At 42.2% G+C, this 25,645-nt stretch overlaps 1 protein-coding gene across 1 annotated transcript in view; it reads right to left on the bottom strand.

Moving 5' to 3' along the window:
- Positions 1-25,645, bottom strand: part of LOC122735388 (GRB2 related adaptor protein) — a 64,534-nt gene that overhangs the window by 1,509 nt on the left and 37,380 nt on the right. The window contains exon 4 of the mRNA XM_043976900.1: positions 6,876-7,044. Coding sequence (XP_043832835.1) covers positions 6,876-7,044 — 169 coding nt within the window. The remainder of the gene's footprint in view (positions 1-6,875; positions 7,045-25,645) is intronic.

Here is a 25,645-nt window from a genome sequence, read left to right as displayed (position 1 = left end):
TGTCTGCTCCATGGAGCCAAAGTTAAGACTGATCTTGTGGCTCCCAAAGCTGTGTCCAGGGTCTGGGGATTTAGTGTCCCACCAGGTCACGTGTGGACCAACACCATCTTCCAACCATGGACTGAGCTCTGGGCCATCTCAGGCCTTTATGGAGAACAAGACTTAGAACAGGAATATATATATATTTTAAAGTGAGGCAATTGGGGTTAAGTGACTTGCCCAAGGTCACACAGCTAGTAAGTGTTAAGTGTCTGAGGCTGAATTTGAACTCAAGTACTCCTGAATCCAGGGCTGGTGCTTTATCCACTGAGCCACCTAGCTGCCCCCCAGGAATATATATATATTTAAATGTATAGGGCTTATACCTGTAACGATTGGAATAACGCCACCTGCTGGATACTAACTGTAGAAGAGTTCTGCCCATGAAGCGAAGGTCTTTGAGGGCAAGACCAGGAGTCTTTTCTTTGGCGTCACTTCCTGACGCGGGCTAGTGGGAGGAGGAAGGAAGAGACTGGCGCTCAGTCTCGCTCTCTTTCCTCTGGACTCTGGCGGAGAAGGGAGCTAGAAATGTGCTCTCCCTTTAATAGATAGGAATCTAGGCCTTTTTCTCTCTCTTTACCAAATTCTTATTCTCCTTAATAAATGCTTAAAAGTCTAACTCTTGCTAAAGCTTATAATTTATTGGCGACCACTCATTAGATATTTTAGACAGTTTAGCTAGAATTTTAACCCTTAACATACCTCACCATTCACCCAAAACCGGAACTTAGTCCTTTGCTCTCTGTCTCTTCCTACTCCCTCACCACCACCCCTAGTCTACCCATCCAGATTCTAGGATCCCTGGGAGAATCAAGAGTCTCTGCTCTCTAGCCCCTAGCCTTGACAGTGACCTTGCTCCAGACACTGACATCTCTTAGGAGCCACCAAGGAGTCATTGGAAGACTCAGGCCAGGCTGGCATAAACTGGTAACAAAAATGGATGATAACCTATCTGACCAATCAGAAGGAAACCTAATCTTCCAGACTATGGGATTTGGTTAATTGCAGTGATAGGATCAACCCAAGGGGATAACCCAACACAGGGAAGGTGTAATTAACCTGTTCTCTTTGGAGAGAACCAAGGACACTCCCCACTCTACCTCCCCATGGAGAAGATAAAATGAGCATCAAGATTTTTCCAAAGGGGCAGACTGGCTCAGGCCAGACTCTGAAGTATAAAGGTGGCATGGACTCTCTCCCTAGAAAGAGCTCCCTATTTCTTTGAACAAAGTTCTGTCTCCCTACTCCCCCTACCAGAGGTCTGTATAGAAGCTAGGGGTTTAGCTGTTCTCCCCATCACCTCTGTACCCTTCCTCTGCCTTTCCGAGTTTCTGGGATAAAGGAAGGTACAGATAAGAGAAAGTTGGGGTTGGGTAGGGGTTCAGTAGAGGTCAATCTGACTGACTTGGCAGTGACCTAATGAAATCTTAACCACCTAAAAGTAGTTCAAGCAGAGAGTAGGATTTCTTGGACTCTTTCAGTACCATTGGTCTCCTATTTATTTATTTATTTATTTATTTATTTATTTATTTATTTATTTATTTATTTATTTATTTATTTATTCATTCATTCATTCATTCATTTATTTATTTATTTATTTATTCATTTATTTATTTATTTATTTATTTATTCATTTATTTATTTGTTTGTTTGTTTATTTGTTTGTTCATTCATTCATTCATTCATTTATTTATCTATCTATCTATCTATTCATTCATTCATTTGTTTGTTTGTTTTGTTTATTTATTTTTGTGGGGCAATGAGGGTTAAGTGATTTGCCCAGGGTCACACAGCTAGTAAGTGTTAAGTGTCTGAGGCCAGATTTGAACTCAAGTCCTCCTGAATCCAGGGCCAGTGCTTTATCCACTGTGTTACCTAGTTTCCCCCGCCCCTCCCATTCATTTATTATACGATTCATTGATTTCATATTTACTAAGTATCTACCCTTCTCATGGGTGTCATATCCTCAGGAGTAGGCCAATGCCCAGAGCAGGGGCCCCCATGAGGCAGGGCGATCTCAATAGCTATCTGTCCTATAGACCAGTCCAGCCTTCACTTTAGAACACTATTTGGGGCAGCTGACTCTTTTTTTTTTCTTTTTTAAGTGAGGCAATTGGGGTTAAGTGACTTTCCCAGGGTCATACAGCTAGTAAGTGTTAAGCGTCTGAGGCCAGATTTGAACCCAGGTACTCCTGACTCCAGGGCCAGTGCTCTATCCACTGCGCCACCTAGCTGCCCCGGCAGCTGACTCTTGATGATGGGGCTTTAGAGGCAGAAGTAGGTCTATATCCAATAGATGGATGAATTAGAGAAATTCAGAGGTCTAGTTGCAGGGTATCAGTTTCAGAAAGGACCTCATAATCTAACCCTTTCACATTATAGATGAAGAAACCAAGGCCCAGACAGAAGGTTACACAGCAAGTTAATGGTTAATTCAGTTTTCTTTCCACTATAATGTATTCTCATCATTAGGACTAGGCAGATGCTAATGGAGAAAAAAAATGAATTGTGAATGACTTAACCATTCTCAGCGATAAAATGATCCAAGACAATCCCAAAGAACTAATGATGAAGCATACTATCTACCTCCAAAGAAAGAACTGATATTGATTGAACATAGACTGAAGTTTGCTATTTTTCACTTTCTTTCATTTTTTCTTTTAAGTTTTCTTATACAAAATGACTGATGGTAATGTGTTATATAACTGCACATGTATAACCTATATCTGATTGCTTACCACCTCAGGGAGTGGGGAGGGGAGGGAGGGAAGGAGGGATAAAATTTGGAACTCAAAATTTTAAAGAAAAAATGTTTATTATTTAAAAAAAAGAAAAAGAAAACAAGGGTGGAAGTAGGAGTGGATGGTAAGATTCCTCTTGGCCCAGATGAAGAAAATGGGGTCATAAATCAATAGGGCTCATTCTAAAGAAATGGAGCACGAGGAGGAGAACGGATGTTCGAGTTTGGTAATAGGCATAAGCAGAGTCAGTGATCAATTAAGCAGTTGAGACAACCTCTCCCTTCCCCAGCCTGCCCAGGAACACCCACCCCTCCTTTAATGAAAGGACTCTTATTAGAGCCACCATTGGGTTAGGTGACAAAATAGAGGTGAATATCCCAGAAGGCCCCTATGTCAGTGTACTTCCATTTTGGGGACAGGAAAAAAGAGCCATAGAGTAGGACCTCTCCTCATCCAGGTTAGCACAAGAGGAAAGAGATGGAGAGGGGGAAGTAGGAGGGTAGTAGGGGACAGTGCAAAGATTCTTGGTGGCTGGAGGCAGAGCCAAGAGGGTATATCCAGGGAATAAATCAGGACAATGTTTCTGAGGGCAGGGCTATTCTTTTTTTTTTTCAGGGCAATGAGGGTTAAGTGATTTGCCCAGGGTCACACAGCTAGTAAGTGTTATGTGTCTGAGGCTGGATTTGAACTCAGGTCCTCCTGAACCCAGGGCTGGTGCTTTATCCACTGTGCCACCTAGCTGCCCCTTGGGTCTATTAATTTTTTCCAGAATGGAATCTCTCAGTAGGTGACTCCAGAGCTGATAACTTCTGAGACTATGGAAGGGCTGTGGTCTGGCCTCCTCTTTCCCCATCATCCTTTAGCACACATATTCACAAACCCTTCTTATAATCAATGGTCCAAGCATTTATCAAGCACCTACTATGTGCTCCATTGTGCTAAATATTTTCCCATTATCTCATTTGATCTTCAGAACGACCCTGAGAGGTAGGTACTATTATTATCCCCATTTTACAGATGAGGAAACTGAATTAGGCAATGGTTAAATGACTTATCCAGGACTACACAGCTAGTAGGTGTCTAAGGTCAGATTTGAACTCAGGTCTTCCTGACTCTAAGCCTGGTGCCCTATCCACTGAACCACCTAGTTGTCTAAAATTCCATTCAGGCTCCTATGCTTCAGTTGCTTTTATATGGAGTTGGGAAAAATGTCCACTTTGTACTACAGCTGCCAGAAGCCCCCCCACCCCCACCCTGGGGAGCTCCATAACATGATTAGTTGTGCTTTCAGCATTCTAAGTGTAGTTTTCAAAAGCTGGGGAGTCATACAAAGGAGGCTGATGTGAGAAGAGACAAGAGATGAGGGAAAATAGGAGCTGTATCTAGATAGTGTCAGGACCACTACAGTCAGCAGACCTTATCGGGACAGGTTGGCCTACCCCATCCTGTTGCAGAACCAAGTGGAGTCAACATCAATTTCGATAGTGGTTTCTGGTTGGCTTGCCAGGATGCTGATGCTCCCTATGTGGCTTCTGGGGTGTTTCCCTAGCATCTTTCCACAAGTGGACTGGTGGCAATCACTTAGGAATGGGTGCAGAAAACATTTAATACCTTGTTCAGCTCCCTATTATTACCTTGCTATTCTATTTCATTAAGCACCTCTTGCTTTGACTTCATGTGTCATCTGGCTTGGTCTGGTATTTTAAAAAAAATTACATAGATGGGGGCTAAGAGCTGGAGAATTTGAATAAACAACTAGCCCAACAGTACTATGAACTTGGTGGAGCTGAAAGAGAAGGCCATGAGGGGCCTCCAGGCTACCTATTAAACCATATCTAAGGAAAAATCACCCCTATATGTTTTTTTGGGGGTGAGGAAATTGGGGTTAAGTGACTTGCCCAGGGTCACACAGCTAGTAAGTGTCAAGTGTCCAAGGCCAGGTTTGAACTCAGATCCTCCTGAATCCAGGGCCGGCGCTCTGTCCACTGTGCCACCTAGCTGCCCCACCCCTATATGTTTTAAAGGCTTTATTTTGGGATTTCTTGGATTCTCTGTTTCAATCAGACCCTAAGTGGAGTGCCCTGAAGCCCCATCCCATTATGGATTTTGACTATTGAAACCAAGTGTTCTTAACTTTTTTTGTTACCTGTGCCCCTCTGGCTTTGTGGTAAAACCAATGGACTCTTCAAGATAATGTGACTTTTAAAAAAATTTATAATTGAAGGAAATGAAAATGTTCACTTAGCGGTTAGTGAAAATAAATGTGATTTTTTCCCCCCATCCAAATCTACAGAGAGATTCTTTGAAATCCATCTCTAGTGCTAGTTATGAAACTCTACTGAAATCCATTCTGTAATCTGACCTCCCAGGATCTCCAAAAATCTCCATAGCTTAAAAAAAGTTTCACCTTTACAGGTATCATTAGCCCTAATTAAGGGAGGGGTTTTTAAAGGATACTGAGATTTCCCTAATGAAAGAATCCAGAAGTGGACATTTATGTTATTGTGAAGAGTAACTACTATTATGAAAGTCCACAAGAGCTGGGGGCGGCTGCTGCCCTTTTCCTTTGGCAATCCCAGCACTCCACCCAGGAGAAGTGATTCTCTCATCCTGTCCTGCCCCATCCTGTCCTGTCCTATCCTATCCTATCCTATCCTGTCCTTCCCTGGGTCATGGACTTCAAAGGCTGCAGTCAGGATTGGAATGTGGACTGAGAATTGGACAACCTTTGCCTAGGGGGTTGAGCATATCACCAGTTACCATGTCAGGCAAGTCACTGGGTGGACCTTTTACTGCTTTCTTTTTGAGCCCTATTATTTGTGGCTCATCTTGCTACCCTCCTTGTTGTAGTTTGTCCTTCGTTCCAGAAGAGGGCCATAACATCGAGGTGACTTGCACTGAATTGGATTTCAGTGAGGGAGGGCTGTGCAGTCACCAGCCTCACTCTCTCCTCCAGAGCCATCTAGGTCCAGTGGCAAGGTATACATCAGGACGACTGGTGATGGCCCCGAATGGGAGAGGTACTCAGGAGACATTCAGTCAGTCACCTCTCTGTAGTTCTGGCAACCTGCCTAGATTCTAGACATGAGGGCTTGCCCAGTCCTCTGGTCTCTATAGATTTCCTGGATGCTGAATACCTGCTTGTCTTTGAATATAGTAGCTTATTTTGATCCCTAGGACCTATATCCTCTTGGTTCCCACCTTGTTCTGACCTATGGTGACCCTGACCCCCCCCAACCTACTGTTTTTTCTTATTGCCATTTGGGCAAATTTCTGTATCCAGCCTATTTCTATTCCTGACTCTTTACTCTCAATTCCCAGGCTCTCCCAATCTCAGTTTCCTGCCCTGCCTTCAAAATCCACTGCCACCCACAGATCCCTGAGGCAGGCACCTCCTAGCTCAGGGTGGCCCATGTTTCATAAAATCCCTCTTGCAGATGTTTCTGTTCTTCCCTGGGGCAAATCCTTTAGATAGAATCAGTACCTGAGCATCTGGAAAAATCTCCCAGGTTGTAGGGGTAAGAATCAGACACCCTGTCTCTAACATCTCCTATAACTAGTTCTTCAGAGGTGGACAGGAGGTATGAGATTCTTAGAAACTGTCCTTTAATTCTTAGTCTGCCCTTCTACCCTACACCTTCTACAATCCACACCTCCCCATGATTTCCAGAGGCTTCTGGGACTGACATCTGAGAGAGCCTCCTCCTTCCCTGGGCTCCACACCCTTGTCTGGTGTCTGGACTCATCTTGAGAGTCACTAACCAGGAGAGAAGGGACCGAGTTGGAGATGCCCCACCCTGTCAGTGCTCTAAGGAACTACTAAAACTTATCCAAACTCTTCTCCTCCCACTGTGACCAGTCATTGAGTCAGTCAGCAAGCATTTATTGAGTATTGACTATGTGCCAGGCATTGGGCTCAGCACTGGACCTCTTGGTCCCTAACTAGGAATCTGCCTGATTTTAGATTCCTGCCTCTGTGTCCTCATTATCTCCTGGCCTTCAGCATGTAGTGTCCTTGACCATAGTTCCACCCTTTGCTAACTATGCTAAACCAGAATGGGAAGCCATGTTCCTAATGATGGGGCCTCTTGATACCTTTTGTGTTGGGTCCTCATCCCTCAGGAAGATTTGCTTCTTCTTGGCGATGGTAGTTGTTCGGTAGAAGTCCACCAACTCATTGAGTGAGTTGAACTTCTCCTCCCAAAGAAAGTACTTTCCCATGTTTTCCCGAAGCACCTTGAAGTGCTGAACCTGGTCGCCATAGCTGAGGAAGAAAAAGAATGATATCTTAGGTTGAGTAGCCAGGGCCATGGGAAGCACAGCTTTCACAAACCCATTAGAATGTAATTTCCTGGGGCAGCTAGGTGGTGCAATGGATAAAGCACCAGCCCTGGATTCAGGAGTTCCTGAGTTCAAATCCGGCCTCAGACACTTGACACTTACTAGCTGTGTGACCCTGGGCAAGTCACTTAACCCCCATTGCCCTGCCAAAAAAAAAAAAAAGAATGTAATTTCCTTGTGGGAAAGGAGTGTTTTATATTTGTCTTTGTATCTAGGAATTTTGCACATAGTAGGTGCTCAATAAAGCTTGTGGAGTTGACTTGGCCTGAGCATAAAGTCAAGGGAGGGAATTTTATAGGAATGAAGCACCATCCCTGTAGAGGAGAGATGAGCTCAGGGAAAGAAAGATATTGATATATCCCTCCCTTCCTTTTTCTTCTGAAAGTGGTCTCAGTGCTAGGAAGTTGCCTGCATTGAAAGGAAATGATTGAGGGGCAGCTAGGTGGCACAGTGGATAGAGCACCAGCCCTGGAGTCAGGAGGACCTGAGTTCAAATCCGGCCCCAGACACTTAACACTTACTAGCTGTGTGACCCTAGGCAAGTCACTTAACCCCAATTGCCTCACTAAAAAAAAAAAAAAAAAAGGAAGGAAGGAAATGATTGTACATCTAGAGCTGGCAAAGACCTTAATCTAACCCTTTCATTTAACAGATGAGGAAACTGAGGCCCAGCAGGCTCAGTAACTTGCTGAAGGGTTACACAGGTAGCAGATGTCTAGAAGACTCCTGGGACTACAAGGATAAGCACACAGTAGATGCTTGGTGAAGATTTATTTGTTCTCTTTCTTTTTTTTTAATTTTTTTTTTTTTTAGTGAGGCAATTGGGGTTAAGTGACTTGCCCAGGGTCACACAGCTAGTAAGTGTTAAGTGTCTGAGGTCAGATTTGAACTCAGGTACACATGACTCCAGGGCCAGTGCTCTATCTACTGCGCCACCTAGCTGTCCCTGTTCTCTTTCTTTGACATCTTCCCTACCTCCACCCCCACCAAAGTGCCTATCACAGAATACAGCACCTAACTCAATAAATATTGAGTACTATGATCATTTTTGGCAGGGAAATCTACATCAGCAATAATGTACAAAGCTCAGGAAGTTCTAAAAGACATTGAGGTTGGAGATTTTGAAGAAAATGGCCTACAGTTATAGAATCATAGCTCTCAAAAGAACCTTAGAGGTCACCTCGTTGGGCAGTTCCAAATTCAAATAGGAATAGGGCTACTAATCTGTACATAAGAATCTCTAGGGGCTGCATATTGACAGTTTAAAATGTGATCTTATCTGTGTCTTATTGTATTTTTATTTATTTTGTTAGATATTTCCCAATTACATTTTTTTTAAGGCAATGAGGGTTAAGTGACTTGCCCAGGGTCACACAGCTAGTAAGTGTCAAGTGTCTGAGGCCAGATTTGAACTCAGGTACTCCTGAATCCAGGGCTGGTGCTTTAACCACTGCACCACCTAGCTGCCCCAATTACATTTTTTTAAATTTTTTTAAATTTTTTTTAGGCAATGGGGGTTAAGTGACTTGCCCAGAGTCACACAGCTAGTAAGTGTCAAGTGTCTGAGGTTGGATTTGAACTCAGGTACTCCTGAATCCAGGGCCGGTGCTTTAACCACTGTGCCATCTAGCTGCCCCCCCAATTACATTTTAAACTGGTTAGGGCCACACTGTTATGGCCAGATGTGTGTTTGATACCTCTGATCTAATCCAATCCTTTCATTTTACAGATGAAGAAACTGAGGCCCAGAGAGGCTAAGTGACTTACCAAGATCATCCAAATAATAATAAATAGCAGAACCAGGATTTGAACCCTGATTCTGTTTCTCCTGCTTCATTGCTCTTTGCACATAATAACCTCCCAGAAATTGGTACAAGAGTGGGGACTGGGGGCAGCTAGGTGGCTCAGTGGATAGAGCATCAAACCTGGATTCAGGATGACCTGAGTTCAAATCCAACCTCAGACACTTGACACTTACTAGCTGTGTGACCCTGGGCAAGTCACTTAACCTCAATTACCTCAAAAACTCCCCCAAAAAACAAAATACAAACAAAAAAAGAGTGGGGACTGCCTCTAAAAGACAGTCCAGCATTTTCCTAGTGGTCTGCAGGTGCACATCAATTCTTTATCTTTTTTTGAGAGAAGGGAGTAGCAGTGGCCCAAGCTTCCCAGTAGCTATGTGGATAGAGAGACAGGCCTGGAGTCAGAAAGACTCATCTTCCTGAGCTGAAATCTGGCCTCAGATACTTAATTAGCTGTGTGGCCCTGGGCAAGTCACTTAACCCTGCTTGCTGTAGTCCCTTATCTGTAAAATGAACTGGAGAAGGAAAATGGCAAACCACTCCAGTATCTTTGTCAAGAAATCTCCCAAATGGGGTCACAAAGAGTCAGGCACAACTGAAACGACCGAACAACAAAGGTTCCTAGAGACTGTGGAGCTTGCTCTCTCTCTTTTATTTTCCAAGTAATAAACATTTTTATTTATAGTTTTGTGTTCCGTTTGTTATCCCTCCTTTCCTCCCTCCCTCCCTTTCCCTTCCCTGAGGCGGTAAGCAATCAGATATGGGTTATACATGAAATATTATGTAAAACATTACCATATTGAGCTTGGTTTCTTGATTGACTGATTCTATAAAGCTTTTCCCGCTTCAAGCCCCTCACAACTTCAACAAGTGGCCTGGTTTCCCTCAGGTTTACTTGACCTGTTTTGGGAAGTTTGTTCCACACGGGAAAGTCAGAAAATTTTATCCAGGGAACTAGCCTTCTGAGAATTTCCCTATCATGCTTTGGGGGAGGTTGCCCTATTTTGAGCCCCAGGAGCTTTTCCCAGTTGTTCTGTATTCTAGAAATGCACCTAACTTGCTTTGGGGAGGTTTTCTACTTTGCCTCTCCCTTTGGAAAGGGTCCTGTGTCTGACTTGGATGGACGGGCCTTGCGTAAGTGGTAAATACGTTGGCATATAAGGACACAACTGGGACTCAATGAAGCAATAAGTGCTTTTTGTAGCAGAGACAGGTTTCTACCATAGGAAAGGACAAATCATGAGTGGCCCTGGATAAATATTTCTTGCTCTGTGTTTCTGTCTTCTTTTTCTTTTCTTTTCTTTCTTTCTTTTTTTTTTTTTGCAGGGCAATGGGGGTTAAGTTACTTGCCCAGGGTCACACAGCTAGTAAGAGTCAAATGTCTGAGGTCATACCTGAACTCAGGTCCTCCTGAATCCAGGGCCGGTGCCTTATCCACTGTGCCACCCAGCTACCCCTGTATTTCTGTTCTCTGAACTGGAAAATGGCAAGGACTAGGAAATCCTAAGCCACTCCTAAGGTGCTGTGAGGATAAAGAAGCTAATTCCAGTCCCCCACAGTGATGTTTAAGATACTATAAATACACACTGACCCTTTATTGCCACATAAACAACACCTTGTTTCCTTTTGCCTCTGCCAAGGATGCCTTTTTCCTACTGTAAAGAATTAATTGTTATTTGAGGTTTTTATGACCCCATCTTTTGGCTAGAATTTTTTTTAAAAACCTCGGGGCGTGCACTGGCCTCTGGGGCTCCGCAAATGGCAAGGTGCTCCACTCACTGGTTGTAGTCGTCGCCATGGTGCTGGCACCTCACGTCATCACTACTCACCAATGCCTACATGGGCCTGGCAAAATTATAATGATTGGAAGCCTAGTGAGGGCAATCATGTGTCTGTCAGAGCAGCCAGTCAATTGGCTGGGGGCTGTCTGGGGTCTGCTGGGAAGAAGCTGGGGAGGAGATTCACCATTCTAGCTGGAAGCTGGAAGGTGACAGGACACTGCTGTGTATTCTCAGCTGATTCCTGGGCGGTAGTGGTGTTCAGGTTGTATAATTTCCCTTTCCCCATTTTATTTCCTTTCCCTTGATCCTACTGATCCTGTTTGTGTTTTTGTGGGTTTTTTTTAAGTTTGTTCTTGTTAAATAAATCCTGCTCTGTTTTGAGGGAGGCTGCCGGTCTCCTTCCTTGCCCCAATATTGCAGCAAGCTGCTTAGCTAACACTCCCCAATTAAAAATTGGTCCCTACACTATGCCCCATCTTTTTCCCCTTAGATACTCCTGCATTTTCCCCTTCCATCTTCTACTGTGACCCCATTTGGGGTTTTCTTGGCAAAGATATTGGAGTGATTTGCCATTTCCTTCTCCAGCTCATTTTACACATGAGGAAATTGAGGCAAATAGGGTTAATTGATTTGCTCACACTTCTAGTGAGTGTCTGAGGCTGAATTTTAACTCAGGAAGATGAGTCTTCCTAACTCTAGGCCTGCCACTCTATCTACTATACCACATAACTGCCCAGGTATCTTGGTATAGCTGGCAAGAATCTTTTAGTGGTTTCAAACTCAAATAGAAACAGAGCCAATAAACCACACATAAGCATCTCAGCAAGCAGAATATTGACTTAGAAAACCACATATTAACATTATCTCTGTTCTATTATATTTTTATTTGTTTTGTTAAATCTTTCCCAATTACATTTTTATCTGGTTCAGGAAGCACTTAGGAATGTTGTGGGTCACATGTAGCCTGATAGCATATTTGACACATTTGATCTGGGTCATTCTCCTCATATTTCATCAGAAGAAACCAAGACTCCCCCCAAACAGAAGTAACCCTTCCAAGGTACTAAGTAAGCATCAGAGCCAGGGTTCAAATTCAGGACTTTTGACCCCAAAGCCGGGGCTCTTTCTGGTACACAACTCTTCATTCAAATTCATTCATTTATCCATCTATCTATCTATCTATCTATCTATCTATCTGTCTATTTATGTATTTATTTATGCATCTATTTATTTATTTGTTTATTCATTCCTTTATTTGCCTATTTATTTGTTTATTCCCTCACAAAAAAGAAAGGAAGGAAAAAGGAAGGAAGAGAAAGAAAGAAGGAAGGAAGGAAGGAAGGAAGAAAGAAAGAAAGAAAGAAAGAAAGAAAGAAAGAAAGAAAGAAAGAAAGAAAGAAAGAAAGAAAGAAAGAAAGAAAGAAAGAAAGAAAGAAAGAAAGAAAGAAAGAAAGAAAGAAAGAAAGAAAGAAAGAATTCTTGGAAGGTAGTGTATTACAGCTGAAAGAATGCTCAATTTGGAATCAGGAAACCTGAATTTGAATCTTATCTCTGCCACTTGACTGTCTGACCCTGGGCAAATTACAACCTCTCTGTGCTCTAGTTTATTCATTTTTAAAAAGGGGATAATACCGTCACCTACCTCAAAGGGTTGTTGTGAGGATCAAAATGACTTAACATATATAAAGTGCTTTGTAAACCTTAGAGAACTAGATATATGACATATAGCTATACAAATAAGAGTTGTGGCCGAAAGCACTTTGTAAGCCTTAGAATTAAAACATCTGATTTCATCAGGGGGAACATCCTATCATGGTAATTCCCTTTACTAGGGCAGATTGCAGCCTATCTGGTTCTAGGGAGCTGCTTTAGTCACAAAGATACAAAGAGTTAGTGACTGAGTCAGAGAGATTAAACGACTCATCCACAGTCACACAGTTAATAAAATAAATGCAGATTCAAAGTTAAGTGTCAGAGCTAGGGGTTTAACATGGGTGTACCATTCGGAACTGCCTCTAAAGGGCTGTATAAATCTAAGTCATAATTAAACGAGCACTGGTTTGAGGGTCCAGAGACATGGACATATGAGTCTTGGCTCTAACATTTAGGAGTCTTATGGCAAGACATTTGCTATGGCTGAGACATTTAAATTCTTTTTGCCTCAGTTTCTCCATCTATAAAATAAAGGTAATAACGTGCACAATCTGCCTCACAGAGTTGTGAGAATTAGATGACATAGGTAAATTTTGTAACTATAATAGAAATGTCAGCTCTCATCATTATCCTCATTTACACTGGGGTCTGAGCCCGTGACCCCAGAGAGTGAATCTGTCTGTGGCACTGGCTCCCCTTGTTGACTCCTCAGCCAACACAGAACCAAGCCATGAGCTGAGGTTCTCCCCACAGCCAATTCAAATGAGGACAAGAAGCAGTTCCATATTTGTCATACTTACAGCAATCACCAAAACTAGTGCCTGCTCTTTCATGAGCCATAACATGATCCTTGCAAGGGGTCTGTTCTCCAGATAAAGTTAAATAAATCAACATGATTATACTGCTTGATCACCCTGCCTTCCCCCCTCCTCCACCTGGAACATGATTCCCTTCCTCTAAAACTTGTGCTGACCCTTTAGACTGAACTCTTCCAATAATCCTTCCCTGACAACCCCAGCCCACATTAATGTTGGGCAGCTAGGTGGCACAGTGGATAGAGTGCCAATTCTGGAGTCAGGAAGACTCATCTTTCTGAGTTCAGATTTGGCCTCAGATACTTATTAGCTGTGTGACCCTGGATAATTTATTTAACCCTGTTTGCCTCAGTTCCCTCATCTGAGAAGGAAATGGCAAACAACTCCAGTATCTTTGCCAAGAAAACCCCCAAAGGACTCACAAACTCAGATATAACTAAACAGCACTCTAACCTCTCCTAACACATATAATCATCTTAACACTGTATAGGCTTCTAAATATTCCACATCGGTAAGTCTTCTTTTTCTTTCTTCCTAGACTATGAGTTCCTCAAGGTTAGCTGTATTCTGGGTGCTACGTGCTAGGTTCAGAAAAGGTTTGCCAAACAAAGGTGGGTTTTAGGCTGATACCATGTCAAGAACTTGGAATTTGTTTCAAACAGATAAAGGGGTTTTATCAGGACAAACATAACTGTTCTCTAAAATGAGTTAAGGGACAGCTAGCTGGTTCAGTGGACAGAATGCTGGGCCTGAAGTCAGGAAGACTCACCTTCCTGAGTTCAAATCCAGTCTCAGATATTTACTACCTGTGTGACCCTGGGCAGGTCACTTAACCCTGTTTGCCTCAGTTTCCTCATCTATAAAATTAGTTGGAGAAGAAAATGTCAAACCATTCCAGTATCTTTGCCAAGAAAACCCTAAATGGGGTCACAAAGAGTCAGACACCAGCAAAATGTCTAAACAATAATGACAACAGGAAGTCATTTTCTATGTTCTGGGTTACCAGTACCTGTCATTCAATGGGCCAGCTGAGGACACTATGCAATTACTTCATGAAAAACAATTGTTGGAGGTAGTATAACACAGCTGAGAGTACTCTACTTGGAGTCAGGAGACATAAGTTCAAGAATCAGGAGTAGGCTAGAGCCAGCTCAAACTTGGACCCTACAAATTTGACCTTAATTTATCGTTTTGTTGATTGTCTAGTCTTAAGAAAGTAATGGAAGGGACAGCTAGGTGGCGCAGTGGATAGAGCACCGGCCCTGGATTCAGAAGGGCCTGAGTTCAAATCAGGCCTCAGACATTTAACATTTACTAGCTGTGTGACCCTGGGCAAGTCACTTAACCCCAATTGCTTCATCAAAAAGAAAGAAAGAAAGAAAGAAAGAAAGAAAGAAAGAAAGAAAGAAAGAAAGAAAGAAAGAAAGAAAGAAAGAAAGAAAGAAAGAAAGAAAGAAAGAAAGAAAGAAAGAAAGAAAGAAAGAAAGAAAGAAAGAAAGAAAGAAAGAAAGAAAGAAAGGAAGGAAGGAAGGAAGGAAGGAAGAAAGAAAGAAAGAAAGAAAGAAAGAAAGAAAGAAAGAAAGAAAGAAAGAAAGAAAGAAAGAAAGAAAGAAAGAAAGAAGAAAGGAGAAAGAAGAAAGAAGAAAGGAAGGAATTAATGGAGAAAATATTACTAATGCAATTTAAACTGAAAAATGTATCATGGGTGTGTATGTATGTGTGTGTTTGGGGCCTGTGACTAAAAGAGCTGATTGTTAAACATTTACCAGCACACTGCTGGGACCATGTCTTTCTAAAAAAATTAGTAACAAGTATACACACATATTTATTTATATATTTATATACATACATATATGGATATATATTTAATTCTATAATATGCATATTCTTTCTCTATATATGATTCAATATACAATTCCACAAACATTAAATCGACCACTAAATAAGCATTTATTAATCCCCTATTACTATGTGCCAGGCATTGTGCTAAGTATTGGGAAGACAAAGAAAGACAAAAACAAGGTGCTCCCATTCTAATGGGACAGACAACATACAAATAACTATGAATGTAAAAGATACATATAATGTAAAGGGAAGGTAATCTCAGAGGGAAAGGACTGGATGGGGAAGTGATGGGATCAGGAAAGGGGCGGGGAAGCATTTTAAAGCACTTATTATGTGCCAGGCACTGTGCAAAGCCCTTTACAATTATTATCCCATTTAATTCTCACAACAGCCCTGGGAGGTGGGTGTTATTATTATCCCCAATTTACAGTCAAGAAGACTGAAGCATATAGAGGTTAAATGATTGGCTCGGGGTCATCCAACTAGTATCTGAGGCTAAATTTGGACTGAGGTCTTGATTCCAAACCCAGCTGTCTCTGCCTATTGCAGAAGGTAGTATGTGATCGAAATTTTATGGGAAGACAGGAGAAAGAAGTGAAAAGGGAGAGCACTCCAGGCATGGGGGAACAGCTGGTATAAATCACTTTCTCTGGGGAGGCAGCTAGATAACACAGTACATAGACCTGTTGGCCCCAGAGTCAAGAAGCTGTGAGTTCAAATTGGGTCTTAGATAGCCATTTGATTCTGGTCACTTAAAAAACAAAAAACAAACAAATAAAAAAGTTCTGCCTCAGTTTCCCCATCTGTAAAAAGGGAATGATAATAATAACACCTACCTCCCAGGGTGGTTAGGAGGATAAATTGAGATAATGTTTATAAAGCACTTGTACACACTTAAAGTACTATATAAAAACTAGATATTATTATTGTAAAAATTGTGCTGGGCAAAGGAGAACACACCAAGATAAACAAAGCAGGGCTCCTGCTTCTAATTCAGTAAGGAATATCTGCTAAATGAGTATAAAACAGAATTGCAGCACCAATTGGGGAGGTTGCATGAGGGACCACGTCTTTTCATAGTATTATTTATTCAGAGTGTTAGTCCTTCAGAGTGTTAGACTTTAGGAATCACCTAACCTGGCCCTTTTATTTTAGCAGAAAAGGAAACTGAGGTCCAGAGGGGAGAAGTGATTTGCCTAAGGTCACACACTCAGTGGCAGAGACAGGACTAGCACCCGGGACTCCTGAGTCACAGGTCATGGATCTTTTCATTGTATTTTGGTGCATCCTAATCTGCTGACAATATCACAGCCTCCATAGGGGGAGAGGCGCCTGGCTCCACAACATCCCATGAAGCAATCTTCCTAAGTACTTTGCAGACAGTAAGTCTCAGACTCCTTTAGAGGCAGCAGCAATAACAGCAGTAGCAGCATTCACAGAGCCTGGAGCATTGTTCTACTCTGAGTAACCCATCTACAGGACCAGAGTCTAGCACGTGGGCAACTGAAGGATTGTTCACTAGCTGAAGAACAAGGGTGTGGACTGGACAACTCCCGTCCTGTCTGGCCTAGACGTTCCCTTCTCTGAATAAAGCTGAATGACTCCAGTGCCTGGAGGGACAGTCAGAAGATGAAAAGTTCACAGAGGGTTGTTAGCAGTGAATGGAGACTGGGAGCCCAAGCAGGCCTGTGCTAAAGGTGCAACTGCTATGTCCACCACTGTAGGCAAAATGTGTCCTTACCCAGGAACCTAGGGACTATAATTTAGAAGAAAGCTACATCGAAACATGTTCAGTTGAAGATATTTTCAGATGTCACTAGCTTCTGGGTGAAGGCCAAGTTAAAGAATACCTCCCCCATCACAGCAAGAAGCAACATGGAAGCCAAAAGGGCCTCAGAGCAGACCAGAAAAATACAACAAAGCCCATACACTAAAATTCATAATTCTTTGGCAAGCCCCTTCAACCCTGACTCAAAACATATTCATTCTTACTTCCCATATACATCTAACAAACTTGGTTATCTGGAGGTTGGGACTGGTCCTGGGATCCAAAGTGTCTGTGGGGAGCATCCCATCTCATTCCTATTCTAGTGAATGGGTGGTTTCATCACCATCCTGAGAAAACAAATTGTTCATTCTCACCTTCTCACCTTTGCCTATAATCATGTCCTTTCTTTTTTTTTCATGCCCCTTCTTGAAGTGTCCTTTATCCTCCTTTATAGGTAGAATATCCAGCCTGGAAGACCCCACTGCTCTATGAAACTCATATCCTCTATGAATTTTTCCCTGCCTACTCTCTCTCACTCACAGTGCTCTCCCTTCTTTCATGTGTTTCTGCAGCATTTACTGCCTACCCTACTCATTTGGCATTGCCTAGTATCGTTAGATATCAGTTCATTCGTTCCTTGGCATGGCTGTGAGCTTCTGAGGACAGAGACAGTGCCTGTTCTCCCTGTCTCTTGTACATTGCTGAGCCTCCAGGAAGTATTGATAAAGATGCTGTTGATGATTGGATTTCTTGCCTGGAAATGGTGGGTATGGCTGATGGATGAGCTCAGGCTTGGAATGGGGCCAGAAGGACTTCCCCCTCAAGGGCAGCAGCTGAAGGAATTGATGCTCAACAGGAAGTGCCAAAGGCATGTATCTTTGTGTGAGCTGGGGCGGACAGGCCACTGCTGAGAGAGCCAGGGGAACGCTGAGCCCAGCAGAAAAGTTATGCTGAACTTTTCTCAGGTTGCATCAGCAGTACAGCTTGCCAGGCTGGTTTTTCTGGCCAGGTACACAGATGGGTCAGGGGCAAAAAACAAGGACCTGGATGGACACAGCCTCCCTCCTTGTCCCCTGCCGGCCTGGCCTACTGTCCTAGAAGAACCAAGGGACAGCACAGGCTGTCCAGGGAAGAGTTACTCTCTGTTTTCAAGGCCAACCAATTTGAAGAACCAACTAGATAGGACAAATGGTTCAGCCTCACTAAACTCTACCTCAACAGTGAGGCTGCAAGAACACTGGAATGGAAATCAGGAGACCTGGTTCCTACTAGGGGCTTTGAGATTAACTTGCTGTCTCACCTTGGGCAATCCATTTCAATTCTTAGAACCTCATTGTCTTCAATATATGATGAGGAGGGGGCAGCTAGGTGGTGCAGTGAATAAAGCACCAGCCCTGGATTCAGGAGTACCTGAGTTCAAATCCAGCCTCAGACACTTGATATTTACTAGCTGTGTGACCCTGGGCAAGTCATTTAACCCCAATTGCCCTGCAAATATATATATATGATAAGGAGGTTGGGTTAGATGATCTTTAAAGACTTTTCCACTTCTAATATTCTAAGTTTCTAAGAGTCTATGATTTAAAAAAAAAAAAAAGACTAGATGGAGCCAGCCTACAGTTCTGGGAATCAGGAGACCTGAGTTCCAATTCCAGTTTTGTCACTAATTCACTGTGTGACTTTGAATAAGGCAGTTCCTCTCTTTGGGTCTCAATTTCTTCCTCTCTGCAACAAAGAGGCTTAATATTCTAGGATTCAGAGAGCTGATTCAAAAATAAACATGAGAAGCACTACTAATAACCTGCAATGTCTAGCTGCCCAGTTTCCTTTTCATTCTCAGCACAAGTTGTTCTCCCATTCCTCTTGTCCTGGTATTTGATGAAATGATGTCAAGAACAAGGTAGAATGATTAACACATCCATGAATCAAAGTTCTGTTGCATTTTGATTGTAAAGAACCATAATTTGTGAATGTCTGTCTTAATTTTAGCTAGTAAAAAGGGTCCTTTGAGAATGAGGATATCTCTCATCTATGAGATGAGAAAGATAAATGTGAGAAATTCAAATGTGAAAAATCAAGTCCATTTTCATTTTTTAATGACTAGCACTGTTCTAATAAAGGCAGAACACCTTACTTAGGAGAAATAAATAACAGTCTTAGACAACAGAAGTGTAGATTTCATGAATTTGCTAATTGATCTTCTTTCCTGTGGCTATCAGCCCACACATGTGTGGCCTTTAGCTGTGATATAGATATTTATCTCAAAACAGAAGCTACGGTGAAGCTAAATCAATGACAGTTTGATTTGCATCTCTCTGTGTGCACAGATATACATGTATATCAACATCCGCAGCAGAAGTTTGACTAATATCCTGGAGACTAGCCCAGGGATTAGGGGCGGGTGTTTTACAAGCCATTACACGTCTCTCATTTCTCCATGGAGCACAAAAAAGTCATAGACACTCTAGCCAAGCTAAATAAATATGGTTAAGGCTATTAATGATATCAAAATGGTGGCATTAACAAATATGAGGGGGAGGAACCCAACTAAGTTCCTTGAGCTTCAACTCCTAAAGTGTTTAAGCCAGAAGATACCTTAAAGATGATTGCATCCTAATTCCTCCTTTTTTCAGATGAGGAAATGAAGAGAGGAGAAAGGACTGATTACCTTCAGACTCTGGAATTAAATTGTCTGATTACCTTTAGACCTTCAATCTGATTTCATTTGGCTCAGTGGTCTTATTTCATGAAGTGCTACCAGCTGGTTTCCATTAGAATGTGTGTTCCTGGAGAGCAGGGACCTAGTTTTTGCCTCTCTTTGTATCTCCAAACCTTGGCACAGTGCCTGACATATAGTAAGTGCTTAATAAATGTTTATTGACTCACTCACTGACTGATTCCTTTCCCCTCAATGTTTGAATTCATTTAGAACTGCCGCCCAGTTCCCTTTAGGTTTCTGCTCATTCTCTCTTCACACACACACACACACACACACACACACACACACACTGAACTCCATAAAAAAAAAGCACCTTCAAAGCCCCAGTTTTAATTTCCCTTCTGTAGGTTCCTAAATAATACAGTTGTACACTTAATGACACAAACCCCTAAGAATGACTCTCGCACTGCTGGCTTCTCAGACCCCTTTAAGTCCTCTTAAAATTGCACCTTCTAAAGAGAACTGTTGTTGTTATTATTTGTCCTTCATTCTCCAAGAGGACCATGACATCAGGAGATGATGCTGAGACTTTCACTAATTGGATTTAAATAAGGGAAGGCTGTGCAAAGTCACCAACCTCACTCTCTCCTCCAGAGTCATCTGAGTCCAGTGGCAAGATATATATCAGGATGACTGGAGATGACTCTGAGGGTTAAGTGACTTGCCCAAGGTCATACAGCTAGTAGTGTCAAGTGTCCCAGGTCAAATTTGAACTCAGGTCCTTCGACTCCAGGCCAGTGCTCTATCCACTGCACCACCTAGCTGCCCTTCTAAAGAGAACTAGAACTTAAGAGTAGCCCCAAGTGAAGAAGCAAAACACACCTGTACACAAGTAAACATACTGTGGTTTATGATCACAAATAACCAGTACCTGTCATTGACATGCCTTAAACCATTGTCTCATATTTCATCTTCAGAAACAGGCTGAAGTGGGGAACTTAGGTGCTACCTACCTCACAAGGTTATTTGGAGAATCAAAAGAGATAATTCTATGTAAACTGTAAAATATAACATAAAGAAAAAGTAGAAGGATAACCAATGGCACATGTATAATCTATATCAGATTGCTTACCATCTTGGGGAGTGGAAGGAAAGGAAGGGAGAAAAATTTGCCACTCAAAATCTTATAAAAATGAACATTGAAAACTATCTTTACATGTAATCAGAAAAAATAAAATACTATTTACCAAAAAAAAAAGTAATCAATAATTACAAAGAGCCAGAATGGTACCATCATTCCTTCCAATTCTGAGTTTCTGTGAGTCTGTGAAATATATAAGGTAATAGCAGGAGGTAGGGGAGTGAGAATGGTAGTGAGGGGTGAGGGGGACAGGACATGAGAAGAGCAGAATGGGGGTCTTGGCCACATGGCTTCCTCTTTAGCTGTTTATGGCTAAACTCCTTGAGAAGGCTTTTTTTTTTTTTTTTTTGCAGGGCAATGAGGGTTAAGTGACTTGCCCAGGGTTACACAGCTAGTTAAGTGTCAAGTGTCTGAGGCCGGATTTGAACTCAGGGAGTCCTGAGTCCAGGGCCAGTGCTTTACCCACTGCACCACCTAGCCGCCCCTACCACCTAGCTACCCCAAGGCTTTTTTACAATAGATGCCTCCTCTTCCTCTCCTCAGCATTCAATCAAAATTGCTCTCTCCAAAGTTACCAGTCAGTGATCACTTAATCACCAAATCCAGTGGCCTTTTCTCAACCATTGACCTCCTTGACCTCTCTGCAGTGCTGTCCATCACCCTTTTCTCCTTGACACTCTCTTCTCTCTAGGTTTTCAGTATGCACTCTCTCCTGATCCTTCTCCTACCTGTCTCACTATTCCTTCTCTGTCTCCTTTGCTGGATCTTTATCGAGGTCATGCCCACTAATGGTAGGTGTCCCAAAGGTCTCTGTTTTGAGCCCTCTTCTCCCCCTATAACACTTCACTGGTGATCTCATCAGCTCTCATGGATTCAATTATCATTTGTATGCTGATGCTTCTCAAATGTACTCATCCAGCCCTAACCTCTCTGCTGACCTCCAATCTCACATCTCCAACTATCTATCCAACATCTAGAATTGGATTTCCAGCAAACAGTTTAAATTCAACATATATAGGGGCAGCTAGGTGCCACAGTGGATAAAACATTGGCCCTGGATTCAGGAGGGTCTGAGTTCAAATTCGACCTCAGGTACTTTACACTAGCTGTGTGACCCTGGGCAAGTCACTTAACCCTCATTGCCCCACAAATATATATATATATATAAAAACATATATAAAATTAAACTCATTATCTCTCCTCCCAAACCCTCCCTCCTTCCAAACTTCCCTATTTCTGTTCAGAGTACCACCATCCTCCCAATGTCCCCAAGGCTTACAACCAGGACTCCTTACTATATATATAACTCACCCTGCCCCCATGTCCAATGTGTTGCTAAGGCCTGTCAATTTCACCTTTGCAAATATGCCCCCTTCTCTCCTCTGATATTGCCACCGTCCTGGTGCAGGCCCTCATCTCAATCTTAGACTAGTGCAAGAGCCTGGTTGGTAAGCCTGCCTTAAGTCTCTCCTTACTCCAGTTCATCTTCCATTCAGCTAAGAAAGTGATCTTCCTAAAGTTCGGGTCTGATCATGTCACCTCCCTACTCAATAACCTCCAATGGCTCCCCATTCTCAGAAAGATCAAATACCAAATCTTCCTTTAGGCATTCAAAGCCCTTCATAATCTGACTCCCACCTACTTTTCCAGTCTTCTTATACCTTACACCCACCCACTACACACACACACACACACACACACACACACACACACACACACACACACACACTCTTTGGTTTAATAGCACTGGCTTCCTTTCTCTCCCTTGAACAAGACTGTCTCTTGTCTCTGGGCATTTTCTCTACATGTGCCTCAGGCTTGGAATACTCTCTTTCCCAAATCCTGACTCCTGGTTTTCCTGGCTTCCTTTAAGTCCTAGCTAAAAATCCCACTTTCTACAATTAGCCTTTCTCAATCTCTTTTCATTCTAGAGTCTTTCCACTATTGATTATTTCCTATTTATCCTGTATTTAGCTCATTTGTACATAGTTGTTTTTATGTTGTCTCCCCCATTAGATTGTGAATTCCCCGAGGACAGGGACTGTCTTTTGCCTTTCTTTGTATCCCCAGGATTTAGCAGAGTTGGTTGGTTGGTTGGTTAGTGTCCTTTGTTCTCGAAGAGGACCAAAATGACATCACTATGTTAGAGTCAAGTTAAAATGTGTCCGACTGTGGCTGATCAGACTGATATGAACACAGAATGCTTTACCACAGGTCAGGCACAAATAATCCATGTGAACATTTGGGTTAGATTTTCTAAATTTGTGCATCTCACGTTTCTTTTGAGCCATTTCAAATTTTTTAGCTATTATTTAACAGAGTACTGGGCTCATTGTAAGCACCTAATAAGAGCTTATTGACTGACTAGCGAATGAAGGTATAAGAGAGGTGAGATAAAAACAAATAATAAAATTTTTTTAAACAGGAAAGGGACAGCTAGGTGGTGCAGTAGATAAAGCACCGGCTCTGGATTCAGAAGGACCTGAGTTCAAATCCGGCCTCACACACTTGATGCTTACCAGCTGTATGAGCTTGGGCAAGTCACTTAACCTTCATTGCTCCACCCAAAAAAAAAAAAAAAAATCTGGGCTCTGATCTTCCCATTCATCACAGCATCGAGACTATGGTAGTGGCCAGAACGGTGCTCTTGAAAGTTAGAAGCTAGGAGTTCAGTGCTAGCTCTGGCATGTACTAGCTGTGTGATCTTGGGCAAGTCACTTCTCCATGTAAGTAAAGATTATTTCATTCTTTGTACTTATATTCCCAGGGCCCAGGACATCGTACCTGGTACATAGTAGGAACTTAATGGATTTTTATTGTTTGATTGACTGATTAATCTCTAGGCCTTGCTTTTCTCCTTTGTAAAATAAAAGAGGTCCTATGGTCCTTTCTAGCTGTAATAGGCTATGGGTCTCTAAACTGGAACAAGGTATTTCTGTGATCTAGACAAAAGTCAGTATATTGTACCTCTTGCCAGGATGTACTGTTTACTTGAGCCTTTCCTAAACTTTGCATGTGAATATAACACAAAATAAAGACCAGTACGCCATATTGAATGGCATTTTCTGGCATTAAAAATGTGTGCATACACACACACACACACACACACACACACGCACACACACTCTATGTGTTATGCCCTAGGCTGGGGCCTACCTTATCTAACCCTAGGCCTGGATCTGTGACGATTCCCAGGTCAGAGCTCTTTCTACCTAGCCTGGAATGAGGCCTTGGTACACAGCTCAATCCTGCTTTCTAGTTCTGACTGTTGAGAAACAAGGAGAAGGTAAGAGGGCCCCTTGCCTCAGCATGCCCAAAACTGAACTTGCTGTTTCCCCTCAAACCCAACCCTCTTCTGAATTTCCCTATTACTGTCCAGGGTACCACCATTCTTCCAGTACCGCAGGGTCATAACCTCAGGATTAGCCTCATCTCCTCATTCTGTCACCCCACAAATCAGTCGTCATGCCTTACCACAGCCACCTTCACAATATCTCTCACATTCAACCCCTTTCTACTCACAGTTACCAACTTTGTTCAGGCTCTCATCACCTCACCTAGATTAATGCCACAATCTCCTAATTGGGCTCCCTGCTTTAAATCTCTAATTAGCCTACTCCATCCTACACACTAGTGCTGAAGTCATTGTTCCACAAGTGCAAAACTAACCATGCCAGGCCTTGCTCAATCAACTCCAGTGGCTCCCTATTGCCTCTAGGAGAAAACAGAAGCTCTCCTGTTTAACTTTTAAGTTCTTCACAACTTTGCCCCAACCTATCTTTCCAGCATCATTAGACATTAGCCCACTTCCCACAGTCCTCAATCCAGCCAAACTGGCCTTCTCTCTGCTTCTCACACATGACACTTGCATAGTTGTCTTCCACCAATGAAATGTGACCCCTGCTTAATTCTTCCTCCCCAGGTCCCTCTCCTCTTTTAAAACACACCTCAAGCTTCTCCTTCTGCATGAAGCCTTTCCTGATCTATTCCCCCACCCCTAGCTGCTGGTTCTCTACCCATCAAACAACTTTGTATCTAACTACTCTTTACTTATTCACTTTGGTTTTATTTTGTAAATATACATATGTTTGTGTGCATATATGTAGATATGTCTATTTAACATATTTCTATTTATTTTATTTTATGCACACACCTCTGTGTACATAATACATGTCTATGTGAATAAATATATGCATGTACTTGTAAATATATACACATACATGTGTATTGTGATACATGTGTGTTTACTTTGTTTTATTTTGTGTATATGCATGTATATACATTATATATATATGTATAGGAACATTTTACTTTTACATTTATTTTGTATATATACATACATGTGTGTATAGGTGTTGTATGGTACCTATATATACACATACATACCCACATATACACACCTTTCCTTCCCCATTAACATATAAGTGCTTTGAGCATCGGGATTGTTACATTCTTTGCATCTGTAACCCCAGCACTTAGAACAGAGCCTGTCACAGAGGAGACACTTAAGTGCTTATGAACTGATTGCAGTTGTCATGGCATATTCCCAGGAATCCCAAAGCTGAAGGATTACACTGGAATCAGAAATATAGGGAGGGGAAATCAAAGGAGCTCTCTAATCAACACTATGGGTTTACAAGAAGTTGATTCTTTGTTTGGGATATTTGATTGTATCTTCCTATGTTCTGGACCAAAAAAGGAGGGATCAGTTGAAGAGTTGGCCCTTTTTGTCTTTCCCTCCCCACTTTTTTTGGAGGATGGGTCAAGAGAGACCTTTCAACACTAGCACACAAAAGAAACTATGCCTTTCTTTTCAAGAATTTGGGGGAATCCAGCTTTCTAGAGAGAAAAGGAGTGTTTTTGGACACCAGTCTCTACTTTCAAATACCTTACATTATCACTGCTTATCTCTTCCTTTAAAAAAATCCAGCTCTGGATTACCCCTACCATCTGCTTTCTCCTCTCTTCCAAGCCTGTGGGGGGTCACACAATTGTGCTAATGGTATCTCCTACAAATTTATTTTATTTAAACTCAATTGGGCTTTTGGGATTGCACAGCA

Source organism: Dromiciops gliroides, chromosome 1 (assembly GCF_019393635.1).
Source record: "Dromiciops gliroides isolate mDroGli1 chromosome 1, mDroGli1.pri, whole genome shotgun sequence".
In the NCBI taxonomy this organism is placed as follows: Eukaryota; Metazoa; Chordata; class Mammalia; order Microbiotheria; family Microbiotheriidae; genus Dromiciops; species Dromiciops gliroides.
This window is presented reverse-complemented; position numbering and strand designations above follow the sequence as displayed.